The 22,674-nt window shown below is 32.5% G+C and overlaps 1 protein-coding gene across 2 annotated transcripts in view; it reads right to left on the reverse strand.

Annotated features, from left to right (window-relative positions):
* Positions 1–22,674, reverse strand: part of LOC143042595 (uncharacterized) — a 78,055-nt gene that overhangs the window by 46,001 nt on the left and 9,380 nt on the right. Inside the window, exons 6-9 of one of the 2 annotated variants that reach the window (XM_076214992.1) lie at positions 19,217–19,461; positions 13,231–13,556; positions 10,467–10,684; positions 7,468–8,718 (exon numbers count right to left, since the gene is read on the reverse strand). In XM_076214992.1, coding sequence (XP_076071107.1) covers positions 8,578–8,718; positions 10,467–10,684; positions 13,231–13,556; positions 19,217–19,461 — 930 coding nt within the window. In that variant the 3' untranslated portion in view covers positions 7,468–8,577. Of the gene's footprint in view, positions 1–7,467; positions 8,719–10,466; positions 10,685–13,230; positions 13,557–19,216; positions 19,462–22,674 lie in introns of those variants that run through there. The other variant, XM_076214991.1, reaches the window with a different exon arrangement.

Below are 22,674 nucleotides of genomic sequence, written 5' to 3' on the forward strand. Positions count from 1 at the left end.
TTGTCATAAAGTAAGTAGTTTGGCTAGCCATTAAACCAGATTCAACTCAACATATTTTTTTTCTTAAAATGTCGTATGCCAAGTCAAGAATATTGCAGTTGTTATCAAACAGTTTAGTTTCTATGTATGTATGCGTTTGTTCTTGATGCACTTCAGAGTTCCTGTTGTTCTCTTATATTTGATGTGCTTGCCTCGATTTTAGTTTGTTACTCCGATCCGTTTTCTCTCAATCGATTTATGACTTTTGAACACCGGTATACTACTTTTGCCATTTATTTAGTCGGCCAAATTAATTCAGTGAAGATTCATGATTCGTTAAAGGATGACAGATAACAAGTGATTGTAGAAACTCACACTGGACAGGTGAATTAAATTGAAGAACTGGCTTAATCCAGCCCCCATACATCAAAGATAGAAAACAGCGTACAATGAATGCAGAGCTTAAGGGTGTTGATCGTTTTAAAAATACATCCACTGGGAATTATCATATACACATACCACATTTTGTACAATAGGGCATAATTATATAAAGCCATTTCCCCAGTGAAGTATTATATAGACATACCTCTAAGGCATTATAATATAAAAACATTCACCCAGGGCATCATTATTTAAGACATTCCCTAGGGTATTATCATATAGAGTCATTCTTAGAAAATTAAATATTTCACAGCAATGAACCAAGTATCAAATAACTTTTTTACTTGTAAGAACAGTAAATAATAAAGGTAGCAGTAATGTTTAATGAAAATTCAAGTTGATTTGAAAAAGTTATGGACTGTTTTAAAGGTGACCATCTGTATGTAATCCAAACTGAAAATTGTAGCATTAACCTATTACTTAAAACATTAAAAATTTTCAGCAATATACCAAATACCAAATAAATTTGTAAGAACAGTATATAATAGAGACAACATTATAAGAAGACATTCCCTGGGTATCATTTTAAAAAGACATAAAATCGAGCATCCTTACATGAAAACACCACCGTGAGCATCATTATAAGAAGACATTCTCCTAGGGTGTCATTATATCGGGACAGTTCCCTGGGCATCATTACATTAAGACATCTCACAAAGGCATTATTATATAAAGCCATTCCCCTGGGCATTATTATATAGACATTCTTCTTAGGCATCATTATATATGACATTCCCCTAGGTCATCATTAATAAAAACGACATCTCATAGGGCGTTATTATATAAAGAAATTTTGCCTGGGCATTATTATGTAAGACATTCTCCTAGCCACCATTATAAAAACGACATTCCCTGAGAATTATTAAAAAAAGACATTTCTGTGGGTTATTATTATAAAAAGACATCCCCTAGGTCATCATTGTTAAAGACATTTAGGGTATCATTACAATCATGAAAACATTCAACTGGGCATCATAGTATATAAAGAAAATTCCCCTGGGCATTACTATAAAGACTTTCCCCTTGTCATTATTAGAAAAAGACACCACATGGGCATCATTATAAGAAGACATTCCCTAGGGAATCATTTTAAAAGACATATTTTTAGGGGAAACATATTAAGCATTTCACTGGGCATCATCATATAAAGTCATCCCCTGGGCATTATAATAGAGACATCCCCTTGGACATCATTTAATAAAAACATTTTCCTTGGAATCATTATATAAATACCTCCCCCAAGGGCACTATCATACAAAGCTTTTCCCCTTGGCATCATTATATAAGACATCCCCAGTAAGACATATCCCCTAGGATAGAATATCATTAGTGTTCATTAGTAGGGATAGTAAAGTCAAGGGTTGTATTAGATTCGATAAAAAAAATCAATGATATTTATGTAGTTTGAATATTAGAAAATAGAATATTTGAATCAACAAAAATAAAATTTTTAAAAATCATATACCCTTCTGCGGCTGTTGAATCGATTAACTCGTGTTCACCATTTGCAAGTTATTATTTTGCATGCTGTGTACTTTTCAAATAAAGTTGCTACTTGTCTTGGATCTACAAGGATTTTTTAGTCGATATATTTTGTTATAGTAGAAAGGGCTTTGGTACTTAATAAGAAATAAAGAGAATAGTGAGATGTATAGTGGCTGAAAGACATTGAGTCAGACACAGAGTTCACGTCAAAATGTTCACGTTAGACGGAAATTATATCAGGTTCAACGTTCGTGCAAGAACCTCCCTATACCCTTATATCAACAGCATTTTGATATAAACCAAACCTGTGCTATACTGTATAATATTATTGACGTTTGAAGACAAGAAGATTATACACATGTTTGAAATTTTATTTTTTTTTAATTTCATTATTCTCAATTCAGTATTTTCCAGTCATACAGTACAATTTATATATATGCTGTGTATAGCGTTGCTCTAGTCCAAATAATCATCACGTCTGGCAAGGCTATCTTAATTGTTTTCTGGGTCGAAGGAAGGCGTCCCAGAAAAAAATTAAAATAGCCTTGCCAGACGTCATAATTATTTGAACTAGTGTTGCTCCAAAGTTGAAAGTGAAAGTGAAAGAAGATTTACTATTTTTGGATAAATCCTCATGGGAACTTGTCAGCGTGACAATCTGTCTCGTGCGTTCCGAAGTAAATATGACTTTTGATACAAATCTTTTGCAAAAATTCATCCTACAACAGTTTATATACTTTCAACCACACTCTAAATGCCCGCGATTTTGCGGGTGTGTTCTAGGAGACTTTATAACAAAACAAAGATAAATAAAATGAAATCATATAAAAATGACATTATCAAGAAATTAGAAAGCTTACATAATAATAACCCGAAACAAACAATATTGGGATCTTGTGAACTCTGTGAAAAGAGACCGGAAAATCTACTCTCTCAGTTGAACCAGATAAATTCTATGAAAAAAACTCTTTAAATCCAAAATATGAATGTTTGCAACAATGAGAAAAATGCATACCTTATAGTCGGCTATAATACCCTGGCATAAAAAATATAAAACAATTTAATTGAAAAAAAACTATAGGTTTATAACAAAACAATCTACGAAAACAAACACGACAGATATAAACCAACGACAACCACTGAACTACAGGCTCCTGACTTTGGACAAAGATAAAGACTGTTGCGGCGTTAAACACGATTGAAGGCACCAAACACACTCCGAAACTGGACCAGTGGTGTACCGGTACAACATAAGATCACACTACAAAAAGCAGACATTTTACATCTCTCACAACAACAAAAGACATTAAGTAAAGATCTGGGAGTATTCGTAGTCACCGACAGCCAGTTTTAAAGCAAAAACAAATAATAAACAAAAGTGTACACGCTTAAATGTCTCGCCTGCTTTATTGACCATTGACTTTATGTTGATAGTCTTATTATAAAAAGCTTTACTACAAAAATACATTTAAATAAAATGCCTTGCTGAGCGCAGCCTGATACGACCGCAGAGGTCGAACCTCAATGAACAGTTTGAGCCAGTTTGGATTTAAGCTTAATACTGTCTGAATTTGGATTGTGATTAAATTTTTGATATAATATAGGTTGGTCAAAGGTCTTAAAATTTTGAAATGGGACATTCATTTTTACCTAGAATGGTCTTATATCCAAAATCTAACAGCATAGTTGGATTTAGCATATAAAATAACACCAAAAATTTAATTTTATTTGAAATCAAGTTTTTTTTTGGGACACTTCAAACCTTAGTATGGCTAGGATGAATTTAGAAAAAAGGCAGGAAAGGAGTTAAAGTTGGTAATCACAGTGGCGGATCCAGGGGAGTGTTCCGGGGGTTGGAACTTTTTTTTGACGATCAATGCATTTGAATGGGAACAAATAGTTGGAATCCCCCTTGTTGGAACCCCCCTTTTTTTGACGATCAATGCATTTGAATGGGGACATATAGTTGGAACCCCCCTTTGTCCTGGGTTGGGACCCCCTTTAAAATTGCTGGATCCGCCCCTGAATCAGATCTGCTCAGATCACTAAAAGTGTAGACTGTGATGACTGGGAAACAGACACAGAGGTGTATTCAGTTCTAAATAATTTGTGGGGTCCTAATACGGTAGATAGATTTGCGTCAGATTATGATACAAAATGTCAGGTCTTCAACTCTTAAGAACTGGTGCTATATAATACTTCAGGTATTAATGCTTTCGATCAAGAATGGAAAAGCGAACCAGGTTCAATCCACCATTTTCTACATTAGAAAATGCCTGTACCAAGTCAGGAATATGACAGTTGTTATCCATTCGTTTGATGTGTTTGGACTTTTGATTTTGCCTTTTGATTTTGGACTTTCCTTTTTGAATTTTCCTCGAAGTTCAGTATTTTTGTGTTTTTACTTTTTAATTGGATTGTACCACCAACGTCATTTGTTTCCAAATGTATTCAGAAAATGAAACAAGAAATATCTATCGGTACACTAATTGTTCCTTACTGGAGGTCAGCTCCTTTTTGGCCAATTTTAAACGTTGGTATTGAAGGATCGAAAAATTTGCGAGTTGTGTAGGAGACAGCAGATTGTTGTCGTCAAGTGTAGTTATGAGAGGAAGAGGGAGGAACGGATTATTCGGAAAGACAGATACAAATTTCACTATGTTGGCACTTAAAATTAGATTTTAGATATTTATTTTTTTATTTGTTTTTTTAGGGATCGGGTTAAAATATACCATTCAGAAAGAAATTTCACATTGTGGAGCGATTTCAGAAAATTTCACGCAACTTGTTACATTCACATAGCAGCAACACCAACAGTAAATATTTAATTCATTCTTTTAAATTTTGGGAACAGTTTATATATAAAAAAGGAGGGACATCTATTCGCGCTTCTCCAATTCACGTTGCGTTATACTTAACTCATTTACTGGATACAGCTAAAAGCTCGTCTAAAAGTGTAGTCTGTCGTTTACGGGATCAAGTGGGCGCATAATATTCAAGGAATTCAAGATCCGACAACAAATTATTTCGTTGTGAACTTAATGATAGCTTCAAAACGACAACCGCACAGACCGAAAGTGAAAAAAAATCACATTACCGTAGATGTTTTGATAAATTTATGTTCTATGTACAAAGATTGTAATGATTTACTTGTTATACGATATTTAACTATGATAATTTTATGTTTTGCTGGTTTTCTTCGTTATAACGAAGTAAGCTGTATTCGTTGTAAGGATATAGTTTTCAAAGATGATCAGTTTTCAATCAAAATATTTAAGACTAAAACTGATAAATATAGATTAGGTAATGACATTGTCATTTGTAAAGGAGAGTCAATTATCTGTCCATATTTATTATTGAAAAAGTATTTTCAATTAGCTATGATTAATTCTGAATCAGATAATTTTTTATTTAGACCAATTTTCAGATCAAAACAAGTTTTTTCATTGATATACAAAAATAAAATGTTAAGCTATACCAGAGCTAGAGAATGTATAGTTTCTAGGTTAAAAAGTAATTGTCCAGATTTAAACATTGGTTTGTATTCTTTGAGAGCAGGTGGGGCTACTGCAACCGCCAATTCAGATGGAAAAGAACGTTGTTGGAAACGACACGGTCGGTGGAAAAGCGACACTGCTAAAGATAGACACGTGGCTGATTCACTTGATCATCGGCTTTAAGTTACGAAAGAACTTGGCTTGTGAATGCCTAGGATTTGAATTTTGTTTTTTATTATGAATAATGATTTGATTAGTATCTTGCATTGTATTCATATGGCATTTGTCACGCCCGTTTTTTGTTTTTCTGGTATGTCTGCACGGCAAAATGCATATTGAGTCGAGTCTAATTTAGTTGGCCAAAATGTGAAGTTAGGACGTATGTTTAATATATCAGCAACGTAAGTAATGTATAATTAATGTCGAAAGTTCAAATATTTCTGCTATGTTAGAACAACAAAGACAATGAGAGATCATGTACTTACAAAATATATGATGTAATTTCAGTACCTAATCACCTAAACAAGGGCAGGACATAACACGCTTGGCAATTTATCGACGTACTCATGAGTGTGGACATGAGGCTTAGCATTGAACCAGCTAGACTTGCTGACCTGAACGACACCGTTCGGCACGCCGTTGAACTAGAAGCTCTTGATAAGACTGACATAAAGCTACAGGAAGACAAATGTTATTTAAGAGCTACAAATAGAGATGCGGACATCACTGACACTAGCTTCAAAACTGTAGAATTACTTACAATCATGAGATCAATCTTTCTAAAGGTATTATTTGGGTAAACGGAACCGTTTCCATTTTAAAGGCCAGATAGGCTGCTACAGGGTATATGTTGCGACAATTGTAAAACTGTCCTCTACTGGTGTGGTACTGGTGTCTAAAATCATAAGAAAACCCGTTCTACCAATGGAACAGTTAATATTGTACCTGTTGAGTTGTGTTGTAGTAAACTCAGCACAGAAAAAAATGTATATGTATAAGTCCGTCGGATGGGGACTTTAAATCCGAGGTCTCATGTTCAGGGAAATGTCACACCTATGTTTCCTATTTTCGTTTACAGCAATCTACTGATTTTGGAGAAGCTAAGGATTTATCCTTTATAAAAAAAAATTGCTTAAGCAGTTGCTTTGTTTTGATATATAGGAAAATGACATGATAGTCATACTAGGACGCATGAAATCGGAGGCGTGGATAATGTGACAAAAATACAGTTAAAGTATAAGATAGTATTTGTAGTTCAATGTTGAATTGTAATCATTAGAATATACTGTACCCGTTTGAAGAATTCATTAACGAAAACTTCATAGAGAATCATCCTTTTATCCTAGGTTGTTGCCAGGGTGTTCTCTTTGAGGTTTGCGCTATACATGTGGGAATATATAAAGACACTTATACATTGTACGGGTTCGATCATATATAGAGAATTCAAAAGATCTGAAATTTCATACTCAAGTAGGTGACGATACTCGTGAGTACTCGAGTACTCGGATAAATCTTTTATCACATTGCGATAAGACGTGTCACGGTACTTGTCTATCCCAAATTCATGTATTTGGTTTTGATGTTATATATATATGTTATATTTGTCATTCTCGTGGGATTTTGTCTATATGTGTTACATTTTAGTGTTATGTCGTTGTTCTCCTCTTATATTTAATGCGTTTCCCTCGGTTTTAGTCTGTTATCCCGATTTAGTTTTTTGTCCATGGATTTATGAGTTTTGAACAGCGGTATACTACTGTTGCCTTTATTTATATCTAGTGAAAAAAAAATGATTTTGTTGGGATGTGGTACATTGGTTATTACCTTTCATAAACCTATTTATAATATGATAATATCGCTTTACATAATAACTAAAGACATACGCATCGTTGCAGAACTCAAACTGTATGACTACAAAGTATAATTTTATCGTTGGTATGTGTATCGCTAGACCTTTTTTAGTGTGTCAATAGAACAAGGAAGAACGGACCGTCGTTTCTAAAAATGAAATAACCTATCATAATAGCAATTATTGTTAATGTGTTCATGAACAAAATCAGAAGCATGCCAATAAAACCTATTTAATTATAAATTTAACAATAGTAAAGTTTCAAATAAACATTTATTACAATACATGATTCATTTGTAATTTCAGCGGTTGATGGTAAAGCATCGGAAAGTGAATACCAGCAAACAAAATAGTTAGAATTTGGAAGTTTGTAAACACAAAAAGTTTGAGTTGAAAGCTTTTTGTTTGAACAAAGCAGTTAAGAGGTCTCTACGATTGTTGCAAGCTACCGGGTTTGTTTTTAAAACGATAATTCCCTACGGGAATGGTCGCAGTCCTTCGAATAGGTAGTTTGCAATAGTCTGGTTTCTTCGGAGCTTCGGAAACTAGTTGTCTCAGGAACTTGTCGCATCAGGAACTAGGTGTCTCGGAGACTAGGTTTCCCAGAACTAGTTGTCTCAGGAACTAGATGTATCGGGGACAAGGTGTTTCAGAACTGGTTGTCTCAGGAACTAGAAGTCTCAGAACTAAGTGTCTCAGGAACCTATGGTTTTGACGGCTGTTTTCTGTTATAGTTTTTGAAAGGATATAATTGTTTAGAAAATCAGTTGGGACCTCGGAGTCAGAAAAGGATTAACAATAAATTAAGTTTGTAGACTACTTTTTGATACAAGGTTAATTGTGTATTAAGTTTCAAAGTTTAATGTTTGGTCTCGTAGTTTTAAGTAAAGCCTCCAAGTTTTAGTAAGGTTTTGAGTTACATTTTTTATAAATTAAAAAATTGATATTGGAGTATCTCAGATTATGTGAAAACGGATACTTTATAAGTCAAACACGTTACATCATCATCGGGTTTGAACTTACATGTGCAACAAGAGGGGTGAAACATGTGGATCAGCATATGTGTACCCTCCGAAAGCACATAACATCAGCCTCATTTTTTTTGTAATCTTCATGTTGCTCGGACTTAACGTTTCGTTGATATGAGTTGTGTACACTTTTTTGTGTTTTTTTTTCGTTTTTTCGTTTTGTCCCATAGCATTGTTAGTTTGATTTCAACTCATGAGTTTGAATTTCCCTTTAGAATCTTTCGCATCTCTTTCATAATTATATCTATGGATCCTAGGTTACTATGTTTATTTTTTTGTGCTACGTTATCTAATTTTATTAAAGCCAAAAAATAAACATTCCAATCAAAACAACGATAAAACCAACAAACATAGCAATTTCAACTGGATTTAGCTTCAAAAGAGGGTGAAGTTCTGGAGAAGTGTCTTCGACAAAGTCCGTAGACTCATGTTCGAACACCTGAAATAAATAAACAATGATACAACTAAAAAAGATCTAGCTTAACGTAAAAGTGTGTGATTGAGTGTTTTTTACAAATAGTAGCTGAGTTTATAAAATGTAAGTTTAATTCTGTTTTCATAGTTTTCGTTGAACTCGAAATCGAAAAACTGATGATAAGTTTATGTTATAGATAATTTTATAAAGATTTGTACAATTTAGTATCCTATTTTACCGACAACACTAAAGTGGGATATTCCTTTCTAACTCGTTCAGGTTTTAATAAAATACGCCCTACGTCTCATTTAGAATGTGAAATAAAACTCACTAAATGATTTGGATATAAACCTTTTAAAATTTATTATCCATACACAATAAAAATATTACTGTAACGGCATGAAGTAAGAAAACAAATGTATTGTTACCATCCGATAACGGTGTATGACAAATACAAAACACATTGTAAGTAATTTATTGTACCACTTTTAATAGCTTATGGAAAAGGGGGAGGATATGTTTTTTTTCTTCTATTTGTTATGTTATTTCTATCTTTTTAACAATTTTACTTGAATCGAATGAAAAATTCAGAAAGATTGTCTTTTGAATAGCAATACATTTTATTAAAAGATAATCAGGATATCATTATATACCCTCCGCACCCGACCCTTTCGTGAGTTACGTTAGTATTATTCAATAGAATATAAGATTATCTTATTAGTTAATCATTTGATAGAGTAAAAGGTATACATAAATTTTAAAAAGTGAAGAACTGACACGAAGACGAATATTAATACATGGAGGTCACAGTATGATTTCCTATTCAGTGTGTATCGTTCTGAAAATGAATGAACTATTTGCCACTGGACGTTAAGCAAGCAACCAGAAATCAAATCTGGATTTATTTTATGAAAGTCTACATTTAAATTCAGATGACATATATGAAAATGTTTCTTTATTGTAGCGATAAATTAACAAAACTTCACGTTATTTGTTTCTAAAATTAAAATGCGGGACTACAATGACGGTTTCTTTTACACCTATCATCGATTGAACTTTAAAAAATAAATTTCCAAATCGGCAACAAAAAAACTATTAGACGAATAAAGTTTTGAAGTAAATCATAGATTGCATGTTTATCAAGGAAAATAATGACCTCACACAGGTCATCATTTTATGCCTTGGAGCATATATCATTGAAACATGGTATTGTCCGGGTTGATTCTAAAAAGAATGACCTGTCGTTCTGAAAGAAAATAACTCCATATAGGTATATAACGAAATACTGACACACCTGTGTTTTTGTCTTTGACATAGGACAGGTTTTATTTGCAGTGTCGCAATCCTGGTCCCGTTTTTTTTTCTTCAAATTTTTGTTTTTGGCATAGAGGACAGAGGTTATTTGTATTGTCGCCATCTCTGTCCTGTTTTCTTCTTCTCCTTCAAGTTAGCGCTATGAGAGCCCGGGTAAATTGTCAGCATAGAAAAGATCGATTATTAAAATCCATTACATTAATACAAACATGCATTAATTTTGAATATTGTTTTTAATCCTGTCATTTTTTTTCTTCTATAAAATTAGGTATATCTGCCACTGACTTGTTTTAGGTTATTATTAAATCAAAATATTTTTTAATGAATTGTAACTTATCTTTTATCAGTAATGATCTATACTCTACTTATCTAGTGCTAAATATCCATTATACCTGTTATAATTGTATTAGATGAATTAAATATGCCAGGTTTAACAATAATCAAAATTAAAATCTTACCATATCTAAAAATCGCAAAACAGGAATATCCAAAGATGGTATTGTTGTGTACCTGTAGTTCATAGAAGGGTCAACATCTGGACAATAATTCTTTATCCTAGCAAATCGTGTTTCTGAAATGTGTAACTCTGTCAAAAATTGTCTTTCTTTTTCGACAACTTTTGGATCATCGGAACTATATTTATCCGTCTGAGTAAACACTCCATATACGGTAATATCTGTGAAATTAGAAAGTATGTAGTTTCGTGTCTGTCGATAGGCTTTAAAATACAAAATATAAATTTGAGGACTAAAATCTAATCTGAGAACGTCTTTTTTCGCAGGATTTGTTTTTTATCATTTCAGTACGTATTTGTTAATTTTTGTTTTCTTGTTAAAAGACTACATCCGATGGTATTTTCATTCTATTGTGTTGTCAATAATAACTACAACTGTAAAATCATATAGAGATTATATTTACTAATTCAGTCAAATTATTTTTTTGTCCACCTGCTTGACAATTTTAAACAAAATTAATGACGATTTCATTCTACTATGCAAGAAGTCTAAATAAAACAGGACCCGAGTGCGTTTCGTCTACTTGTAACTCATCAGTGACGCTACGTTTAATATGTTTATAATACCAGTTGCAAGGAAGACGATTGTCGAGATTTTTTTAGACATTTGGTTAAAAATAACAAGATTGGCTTATGTTAATATTGATTGTTTCAATCCATAACATTTTGCGCCTTGAAGCGATCTAAACCAGGTTTTGTTTGTTGTTGTTTGCAAATTTTTGAAGGAGGATTTTATCAAATATGTAATTTGATTAAGACATAATTGATGGATGCTATACTTTACCAAGTTTTAACAATGGGTAGGCATTAAATTCGTTATTGTTTTTGCCCGAGCGATAGTGAGGGCTAAAATAACACGAATTTAATGCTTACTTATGTGTAAACTACAATAAAGTATAGCTGGTATCAATCATTTCGATTTTGATTAGGACACTTAAGGTAATTTCTATGTCCGATGTGTACAAATTTAGAGCGTTTGTGTAGGCTCTTCCACGAAACCTTTATAAACAAGCTGACGACTGGCAATGTGATTTTTCAGAGGGAAGATTTTTAACCGCCAGCATGAACGGTTCTCTTATTACAGCCATAATAAATAAATAAGTAACATCATGGACATCTTTTAAGAGTTTGGAAGTGTTTTGAGTTAATGAATCATATCAAATGTATTCAAATTCATTTTGCTGCAGTAGTCAATTTACGCAATGAACAAACAAATTTTATTGGATTTAGTACATGGGTTTATTCACAAAGCAAAAGAAGCACGTCATATTAGAATATCCTACCTACAATTTATGAAAGAAAATTGTATTCTGTTTTTAAGTACAAAAACATTTACTACTTGATAATGGTCATGTGCATGTCTTAATCATATCAATTTGTTTCAGTTAGAGAATCCCTTGTGCATCGATGCCTTATCTCTTATTTTTAAAGCTCATACTATGCTATTCGTGAAGGTTTTTTTGGTATTTTTTTTATAAAATGAATCTTTTATTGAACATTTCTCTGCTGTTTTACAACTAACTCGACTCACAGCATTCAGTCCGTATTCCTGTAAATTAGTCACTGTTTAACCGGGGAGATTATACCTTAACATTAATATCTATTAAATATGATTAGTTATACAATACATTGATTTTGACAATTTTTTTTAGAAGTCATCATTATCGTAATTACGGAAGGTGTACTATCTTTTGTCCAATATTGTTTATTATTTAATCATTGACCTTACCATTGATCAAAATATTCCTCGTGAAAATTGAGATGTTCAGATGATTGAAGGATACCACGTGTAATGAGCTTGAGAGCAAACGGTTTCTAATGGTGAGTTTTGTAATATTTCCATTGAATATAACAAATTTATAGAAGGAATCTTCCTGAAGCTGATTCATATGGTAAGACGCCGTTAAAAACAGTATAACAACAAACTTATTACGACTACACATGTCCATCTCTTCAAGGCAAATGTAGTAGTCTGATAGTCGGTTGGGAAAGTCCAAGTGTCATATTTACTTTACCTTCGAGGACCCTGCTTTCTATTCTGAGGTGTTATTTCATAAGAATATTGTGTATCAACTACATTTGTGTATTTGCATACATAAACATAAATATGACTAATAAGTGAAAACAATGGAAAAATAATCATAACTTCAAGTATGATTATGATAATCCGAAAATAGGAGGAACCTGTCCTGAACTTGTGTTAGTCGCGTAATCTGAATGGACGATCAGTGTTACAATATACCAACCGAACAAATAGTTGAATCTATTTAATAATGTTTTATCGAAATTTTCAGTTACAGCATTTTAGAAACCGTTTTTATCAGTGAATTTTGCCCAATGTCTAGTTGCTTGTCCGGATTGCTTTTTGATTATGTGCAATTTTTGTTTTATCACCTGATCAACGTTAATATCAAGTTACACTTTATTTTGTGACTTTTTAGTTTTATCAGTTCGTCGGTGTTTGTATTAGGCAATGCATTTTCAAATATATGGCCTCGATAATCACTGAGGGTCATCACTGCAGATGCTTATCAGGAGCAAAATTTACATTGGTACCGTTAATGCCATATTACAATTGGCATTGTTGGTTTTATTTATCTACGTTTGATTGCGGTTGATATATTTAATTGTATTTTGCTTTAATCTCCCTTTTTGTTTAATTATCTATTTGTCTGCCAAAAGTTGCAGCAAAAAATATTGAAACTTACCTCGATCTCTGCTCGTGACATCAATTATACTTTTGAACAAAGCATTTGGTAAAGTCAAATCAGGATCAGCCGAACAAACAACTATAAGTCTGTTTACATTCTCAGACTTTTTTTTTGAATACTTTTCTTTTAAAGCATTTACGCCCTTTTCTTTACCAAATAAAACCATGTTTGAAAGTTTCTCCCCGTCTTCAAATTTGCCACTAAGAACAATGTTAAGCATTTCTTTTGTTAAGAGTGAGTCATCATTTTCAAAACCTGCCATGTCCAGAAATGTTGGCATTAGACAATCATCTTCTGTACTGTAGTAGTCATTCATCAAAAAACTGAAAGCAAATGTTTAGTGTGTAACGTGGTTTTACCAATTTAATTTTGAATCCATATGGAATCATAGAAAAATTGGTTCGAACTGACCTCTAAACCGGCAATGATTCTGTAATGAGTACCCATATTGCATCCATGCTTAAATTCGCATCGTTAAAAGTCGGAAAACAGAGCTTTTGTTTAATTTCTTCAAATATTTTGAACAATTGGATATTAGTCCATGCTAACTCTTTATTTTGTAAGAAATGGATACTTGTAACATATTGTATTTGCTAATTGTATAAAGATGACGTTTTGATGACGTCGCATTGCGACGTTTCCGTACATTTTGCATTTTCAGTAAACACTCCATCTGTTGATAAATACTGTGAACGTTTTGTGTATATCTAAATATGTTTACCTATGTTGAAAGACGTAAATGGTATCAAATCATAAAAATACAAATTGTTTAGTTTCTAGGAAATCTTGTAAGATTCCCGCTGCTATTTTTGCTAAAAAACAAAAAGCGCAATTTGGGTACCGTGACGTGATACTTAAACTTGTGAGTGAGATTTACGTTGACAATCTGCAAACCATACTGCACACAAGTCATAAAAAGTAAAATCACAAAAATACTGAACTTAGAGGAAAATCAATTCGGAAAGTCCATAATCACATGGCAAAATCAAATAACAAAACGTATCAAAAACGAATGGACAAGAACTGTCATATTCCTGACTTGGTACAGGCATTTTCAAATGTAGAAAATGGTGGATTAAACCTGGTTCTACAGCGCTAACCCTCTCACTTTAATGACAGTCTCATCAAATTCCGTTATGTTTACATTGATGCGTTAAATAAACAGACACAATAAATAAAATAGTCTAAATATGGGTACATCAGTCATCATCGTATACCAATTTTTAAAAGAAACAATTTAACAGAACACAAAAACATCTACTATCTACGAACACATTCATTGATTTGAGTGTCTGACGTCAGAACATTTTATACGTCACATAAATTTGTCGTTCAATGTGCATACAAACGATTTCAAAATTTTACATTGTCAATGTTGGCATACAGGGTTAAAAAATCAAAAGTATGTAAGAAAAAATTTCAGAAATAGACCGAGATTTAAACTAGTCGAAAGTTATATATAGAATTTAAAAGAATCCACAAATAGTTAATTCCACTACGCGATTGAATGATTTTGACGTTTGTGGTTCAACGTATATAGTAATTCATAATAGAAATATATCATAATGACATATAATAGAACAATATCATACTGACGGGATCTTATAAAGTACAGAGTCACTTTATAAGAAGAAAAGAAATACAAAAAGTCGCATATACAAAACAAACCACCAAAAAACGAAAGCCAATACAAACACATTAAAAGACATGTAGAAATGAATATACGGTGTGAACAAAAAATAACTCCTTTCCATTCAGGTAAGATTAAAAAGTGTAAAAACAACTTTAAAAAGTGTAAAAACTTAATTCCTTCAACCTATTTAAAATAAGGTTGGATTTTCAGCAGTACCCAACGACAAATGATGATTTAGATGGGGTTAATGCTGCTTATTCTTTAGTTTTCTATGTTGTGGCATGTGTATTATTGTTTGTCTCTTTGTCTTTTTCCTTTTTAGCCATGGCGTTGTCAGTTTAATTTCGATTTATGAGTTTGACTGTCCCTCTGGTATCTTTCGGCCCTCTTTTAGATGTGACATTGTAATTCTTCTTTACTTTGTTTCCCTCTTAAGAAGGGTAGGGTTTGACCCTCCTATAATTTAAACAGGCAGTTGTACTGTCTGATTTCCTTATTTCCTGTAGATGATAAATTCAAAAACTCGAGGAGGAAAAAATATTACAAAATATTTTAATCTTATTAATAACTTTGATGCTCACTGGTCAGTTCGGCTATCTAATTTTCATAATTTTCATCTCCTCTGTTTGTTTAAGTATTTAGATATTTGAAAATTGTCTTTGTCGGTACTAAAACTTTTTTTTTAAATAAACATGACTGAATAATTATTGCTATACAGTTATACCGTCGTATGGTTCAACATCAATTTTTATAAAAATGACCATATAATTAATATTCATGTCAACACCGAAGTTCTGACTACTGGGCTGGTGAAGAAACGTCCAGCAACAGTGGCATCGACCCAGTGGTGTAAATAGTTATCAAAGGTACCAGAATTATAATTAAATACGCCAGACATGCGTTTCGTCTTCATAAGACTAATCAGTGACACTCAGATCCAAATAGTTATTACGCAACACAAGTACAAAGTTGAAGAGCATTAAGGACCCCAAATTCCAAAAAGTTGTACCAAATACGGCTTAGTTATCTATTCCTTGGATAAGAGAATCCTTAGTCTTCTTAAAAATTCAAGTGAATTCATTTATCAGGCTGATTTATACATCGTTAAATACATAGAATTTTTGCAAATATGGTTTTGTTTAAACACTTTATTCATATATTCGCCACCTAATGCTAGGTATATAGTAAGAGATGATATGTTTGTAACAAAATTTCTAAACTGATCATTTGAGGCAGAAATTTGTGAACTTTTACGAATAAATACGTTAAAATAGACATATAGTAGGTTGTGGACTGGAGAAAAAGACAGGATTTGATACTTTATATAGTATTAAATGTAGATATGATTATATATTTGTTATTCAGGTTCTAGGTATAGAACCACTAATTCAGGTCCGGTTGGAAAGAACATACAAGAAGGTAGGACATATTTTACACAAAATAGTTCATACGCATAGCTGTTTCTTTGTCAATAGCAGGTATATTTGGTTAGTTGTGGTATCAAATGAAAGCTTCGGGACTCATGATCACTGTAGAACCCTTGTTGAAAGATTAATTTGAATAATAAAGAAGTATATGAAATTTTGACAGAAGGGCGCATTTGACCTGTTGTTCAGATCAGAAGTTCCTGTTTTTGTAATATCAAACTTCCATGAACCAGTACGCTCTAATGTGCAATTAAAGGTATGTTGAATTTTTTCATCACAAGTCAGGATAAGGTACAGTTATGACATGAAATAACTGCCACTTTATTTGAACTTAAGACAAAGTAGCCATTAATGCTTGAAATTGCTGAACTAAACATTGAAAGTAATGGGGCTATGAATTAGTGGTTGTATACCTATAAATGACAGGCATGTGATTTTTTTTTTTGAAATCATACCCTGTACAGTGAAAATTGGACACATTAGTTGTCAGAAATCATATTACATTATTTATTTTGTGTAACAAATACCTTAGTGTCAAATTCCAGCCTTCAAATTGCTACAGTAAGGTATTTTGGCCTTTTTGGGACATCTAGCATGCACACAATTAAGATTTTACCTCAAATTTTTATTTTTGCATTATCTACAGTGTAACACTCAAACCAATGGAACTTGTTCATTATGACTAGTTTAAAGTATAAATATTGGTTTAGATCAAATTATCTTGTGAGTGTTAATGTTTTATTGGGTTTCTTAGTGAAGTATTTATTTCAAGGCAAATTGGTGTATACTTTTATAGGAATTCCAAAATCTCACTGGAAATGCATATAATAACCATTTTAGCATGTTTAGCAAGTTGTCTAGCTTGGAAATATATAAATTACTCTTCTTGGTCCATGTTTGTACATAAAAGTATGGTTTTTACCAAATCACTCTCCTTTTTCAACATGTAGAAAAAAGGGGGGACACAATTATCAATAATATTTTGTGTTTGGACCACTGTATCAATATTTGAGGAAGAATCTCTGATAAAAAAATAAGACATATAGGTCAGAACACTGTTATTTGAGTAGATATTAAAAAATCAAAACTGGTAAAAATTGAAAAAGTGTCATATCTGTCACTATAAGTTTCCATTTGTAGTTTTCTTTGTTTGACGCATATGTTACTACCAGTCCAGTTTGAGCTTCAATTCAGTGAAAATTTGTTTTGACAAAAGCTTATTTGCTTTTCTATGCAAGAAATAGATCATTGAAGCAAATTAAGTCAAGCAGAAGTCAACATAACAAGTTTGATGCTGCTTTAGGTACAAAACCACTAATTCAGGCCTGATCGGAAAGAACATACAAGAAAAAAAGAACATATTTTACACAAAATAGTTCATACACATAGCTGTATCTTTTTCAAAAGGGGGAATATTTCAGAAGTTTTGGTATTAAATGAAAGCGTGATAGAAGGGCACATTTGACCTGCTGTTCAGATCAGAAGTTCCTGTTTTTGTAATATCAAACTTCCGGGAACCAATACACTCTTAAATGCAATTAAAGGTATGTTGATTTTAGTAGGTCATGATAAGGTACAGTTTTGACATGAAATAACTGCCACTTCATTTGAATTTAAAAAAGTAGCCATATGCATTAATGGTTTTATACTAGATATTCCATGTAAGAAAACAGGCTACATTAATTAAAGTCTTCTTTCCAATTCTTTGAAAATTGAAACAGGGGTGGGGTATAAAATGTACTGTAAGAGAAAAGTTTGGGTACATTCAGTGATTTATGTTATCCTACGAGACTGATAAATAACAACTGTTGTGCGTAAAAATATTTGATACCTTTCTATTTGAATACATGTTGGTATAGGTCGCACTTTATAAATACAGCTGTTTCACAATCCACACCTCTTTTGGGGAGATATATGATAGTAACTAACACTTTAATTTGTTTCGTTTATCTACTGGTTCCCAGATATGATCTTGATTTGTCATTTCGTATAGACATAACTTGGGAATGTTACCAGTAAAGATAAACATGAATAGCGGCCAAATTGAAATATGTGGTAGACCGAAAGTGAATTAAACTAAACTACCCCTCAATACGCAAATTTAAAGGTGACTATCTGAATTTATTTCGAACTGAAATTCTAGCTTTTTTCACCTATTAATTTTTTTTTTAACGCCCGTTAATTACTGATTAAACGGACGCAGAATAAAATTGGGTTTAAAAATATAGAATGAAAATGGGGAATATTTCACAGCGAAAACAACCCTACCAAAGAGTCAAAAACCTAGCGAGAAAATCACCTACCCGAAGTCGGATTTCAGCCTACTTTCTTTACAACATTGTTTATTAGTTCAGTAAAAATGAACGTCATTCTAAACTCATAAACATATAAATGAACTAAAAAACAAAAAACAAGACTAAAAAAGACCAGTTGACATTACAAATTTTCATTTTGACTGCTGCAATGTACATGTAGTTAAACTGTGTTGACTAGTAAACGCACACATTAGAGTTTTCAAATACAATTTGTGAGCATGTGCATCTGCATCCAACTATTGTTGTTTCTGTGTGAGTGCAGATTCCTAGTTGGGTCCTATTATACATTGATTGTCGTTGACTTTCACAATATTTTTGTTCACACATTTAGTGTAAATGAGGAGTTCGGTTTCTTTTGTAAATTAATCGACATTTCATCATATCTGGGACTCTTATAGCCTAAAATATGGTACGATTTTTTTTTTGGTTTGTTTATCATCTGTTTGAATCCTTTAAAATGTATTACATTTGAAGACCTTGATATTGCATTAAACAGAAAATTATAATACTTGATTGCAACTTGTATTGCCGAGAGAAGTATTGCAACAACGAATTCAGTTTTATTACTAGTATTCAAATATTGTTATTGTGATTCATATTGTTCTTACCGTTTTAGTCGTTGAGTAATCTGTCTGCCTCCTCTTCTAGTGTCTGTGCATTTTGCATGTTCTATCCAGCGTTCATTGCTCAAAGCGGCAAAAATAGTATTAAGGAATGCCGACTTCCCTCCTCCAGGCGTTCCAATTACCGCAATTGTTAACGGATTTTTATCTTTGCCACTTATACCAACTAGTTCCTTACATCTTTCAAGTAACTTATCTCTTAGTTCTTTTTGTTCAGATTCATCTGTAACCTACAATAGTTATACGAAAAGATCACATGGTATGTTAGGTGTTTTATTCTTTCGTATACAAAATAAGATGTGGTATGGTTGCAACGAGACAACCATCCACCTTCAACCAAATATCATAGGTGAATGGAACTATGAATCACCGTATGACCTCCACTAATGCACAACGTCGATATACTTATAACAAGTATACGTTATTTAGAATTACTACAAATTCTCACGTTTTTACTATACCAAACTAGATATACCAAACATACTCAATGTTGACTGACCAGTATACCAAATACAAAGTGAACTATACTTCAAACTACTAGTATATAAATCCAAATAATAACTCAACAAATATATATTGCATTTGCCGTACGGACGAACTAGCCGGCATTTAATATGATATAATCTGACATTATGTGACGATATATATGTATTACAATACATCAATCGAAAATGATAAATTAGACTAACAGATTTAAATATTTAATAAACAATATAAAAGATTCTATTCCTGAATCTTCATCTCCGTCATTAGTGAGGAATGCCACCCAAGAAAAACCATAAAAAATAACTTAATTCATGCCAACCTGTAACTCGAGGTAATGTGTCAAGTCCAGCGCTTAAAAAACCAAATACAAAAATAAACAGCCACTGCTTATAAATACTTATATATGAATATATACACATGTAATTTGTGGTTTACCATCGAACGTCCACGGCTAGAATGAAGACCTTAACACGGACAATACATTTGGCGCCAAACCATTAAAAACCTTTACCATTGGTCATTCTGAACACGTGACTACACTTAGTCTTGATGAACCGTGCAATACATTTTTTTTCTACTATACTACGAAACGCAGAAAAATATACTTCGTACTATGAACGTCAACTTTTTTGTTTTTCATTTCTCCTTAAATACTGTTCTTGCACCTATACATGAAGTTTTATCTAGCACTAAGTGTATAAGTTGCACTTTGTAAATACAGCTTTTTCTCAAACCACGCCTCTTTTGGGGATAAATAGAATTCCGAATATTCATAGATAATTAATCATATTTACATACTGGTTCCCAGTTCTAATCTGTAGGTTGCATCCCATAGAGGCATAACTTGGGAATGTAACCAGTAATTTTACATGTGAATATTGTTTATATTAAAATCTTTCTAGGTAGGGGTAACTAAGAAATTTAGTGTTAGTTTAATCTCTTAGAAGTTCAGGGCATATAAACGCTGAATATATGCCACACAGACCTAGCTGTATATTTTGACCTTTGAAAAAAATAGTAGTGTATATGAACTTTCCATTCTAGGATATGATTTTTTTCAAACTTTATAGTTAAAGTGAGACAGTTTTAGCTGTAAAGGAAGTTCCTATGGGAAAATGCATTGTCATTATTTACAGAAATGCAACCTATATTGTTTTATTGTTTATACTCAACCCATATGCACCAAGTGTTAGATTAGTTTTATTGATATTAAAGAAATTTCTTGGTTTTCCTAAACGGAAGATTTTATACACACAGAAGAAGAAGTATACTATTACAAAACAATTATTTTCATTATAATGTGTATAACATCACGCAGGTTTTTTCAAACGTGATATTTTCTAAAAATTGTTTAACATTTCATAGTGGTATCATACTTTAACTTTGTTTAATATAAAAAAGAAGATGTGGTATGATTGCCAATGAGACAACTATCCACAAAAACCAAAATGACACAGACATTAACAACTATAGGTCATCGTAGGGCATTCAACAATGAGCAAAGCCCATACCGCATTGACAGCTATAAAAGGCCCAGATAAAACAATGTAAAACAATTCAAACGAGAAAACTAACGGCCTTATTTATGTAAAATAAATGAACGAAAAACAAATATGTAACACATAAACAAACGATAACCACTGAATTACAGGCTCCTGACTTGGGACAGGCACATACATAAATAATGTGGCGGGGTTAAACATGTTAGCGAGATCCCAACCCTCCCCCTAACCTGGAACAGTGGTATAACAATGAACAGATCTGAGAGTACTCGCAGTTATCTGACCGCTAGTTCAAAGTCACTAACAACTAATAAAAAAATCATGCATCTAAGACCTAACCTGTTTATTTACCTTTTGTCGTTATAAATTGTCCCTTATAATTTATATTTACTATGTATTTGTATTCAGGTATCATCGCTCAAATTTATTCGTTCATTTGTGTTTATTTGCGTTGTTTGATTGAGTTAATTATTCCAATTGATATATTATAGTGTGTCTTTCTATGTTGTGATTTTATACTATTATTTCAGAAAAGGGAGAAGGTTTTGTACCATTAAAACATATAATCCCGCTGCAAATGTTTGCACCTGTCATAAGTCATGAATCTGATGTACAGTAGTTGTCGTCTGTTTATGTAGATCGTACGTGTTTCTCGTTTTTATATAGATTAGACCGTTGGTTTTCCCGTTTGAATGGTTTTACATAAGTAATGTTGGACCCTTTATAGATTGCTGTTTGGTGTGAGGCAATGCTCCGTGTTGAAGGTCATACCTTGACCTATAATGGTTTACTTTGATGGGGAGCTGTTTCATTGGCACTTATACCACATCTACTCTAATTGCTTTTTTTATCTTTACGTTAAGTTCGGAGATACTCCGTTTTTGCTTCCAATCTCATTTTACTCACATGTTGTTCTCACATAAGTATGTCATAGATATGTGTAGTGTTGAATCAAATATAAAACTATGCATGCTACGGTTAATGTCCCCTTCTTAAAGGTTCTCAACGAGGTTACAGGTCATGATAAAAAGGTGAAGTCGAATATATAGTCGAATATATTAATTTAAAGTTTAAGCTTTGGAACAATCAATGGCAGCAAATTGATAGATAATCGAAGATGTGTTTATATTCATTCATACATTACGATCTACATTAAAGTGTTATTGAACGACCTTTTTCAACAACAATTTAACTTGATGTAAAATGTGTATTTGAGTACCTCTTGTTTGTCTTTTGTCGTTTTTCTTCAGGTCATATTATTGTTTGTTTTAATCGATTGATGTGTTTGTATTGACTAATTGGTATCTTAAGACTCTGTTTTTTATAGCTATAAGTGTCACGTATTGCATCCGTTAAAATATAGAGTTCTTTAAGTAAACCATGTAGAAAACTTGAGATTAAATGCGCCGTATTTTATAATATATGTTTGTGTGAATCTTTAGTTTTCTCTTGATT

Source organism: Mytilus galloprovincialis, chromosome 8 (genome assembly GCF_965363235.1).
Source record: "Mytilus galloprovincialis chromosome 8, xbMytGall1.hap1.1, whole genome shotgun sequence".
Lineage (NCBI taxonomy): Eukaryota > Metazoa > Mollusca > Bivalvia > Mytilida > Mytilidae > Mytilus > Mytilus galloprovincialis.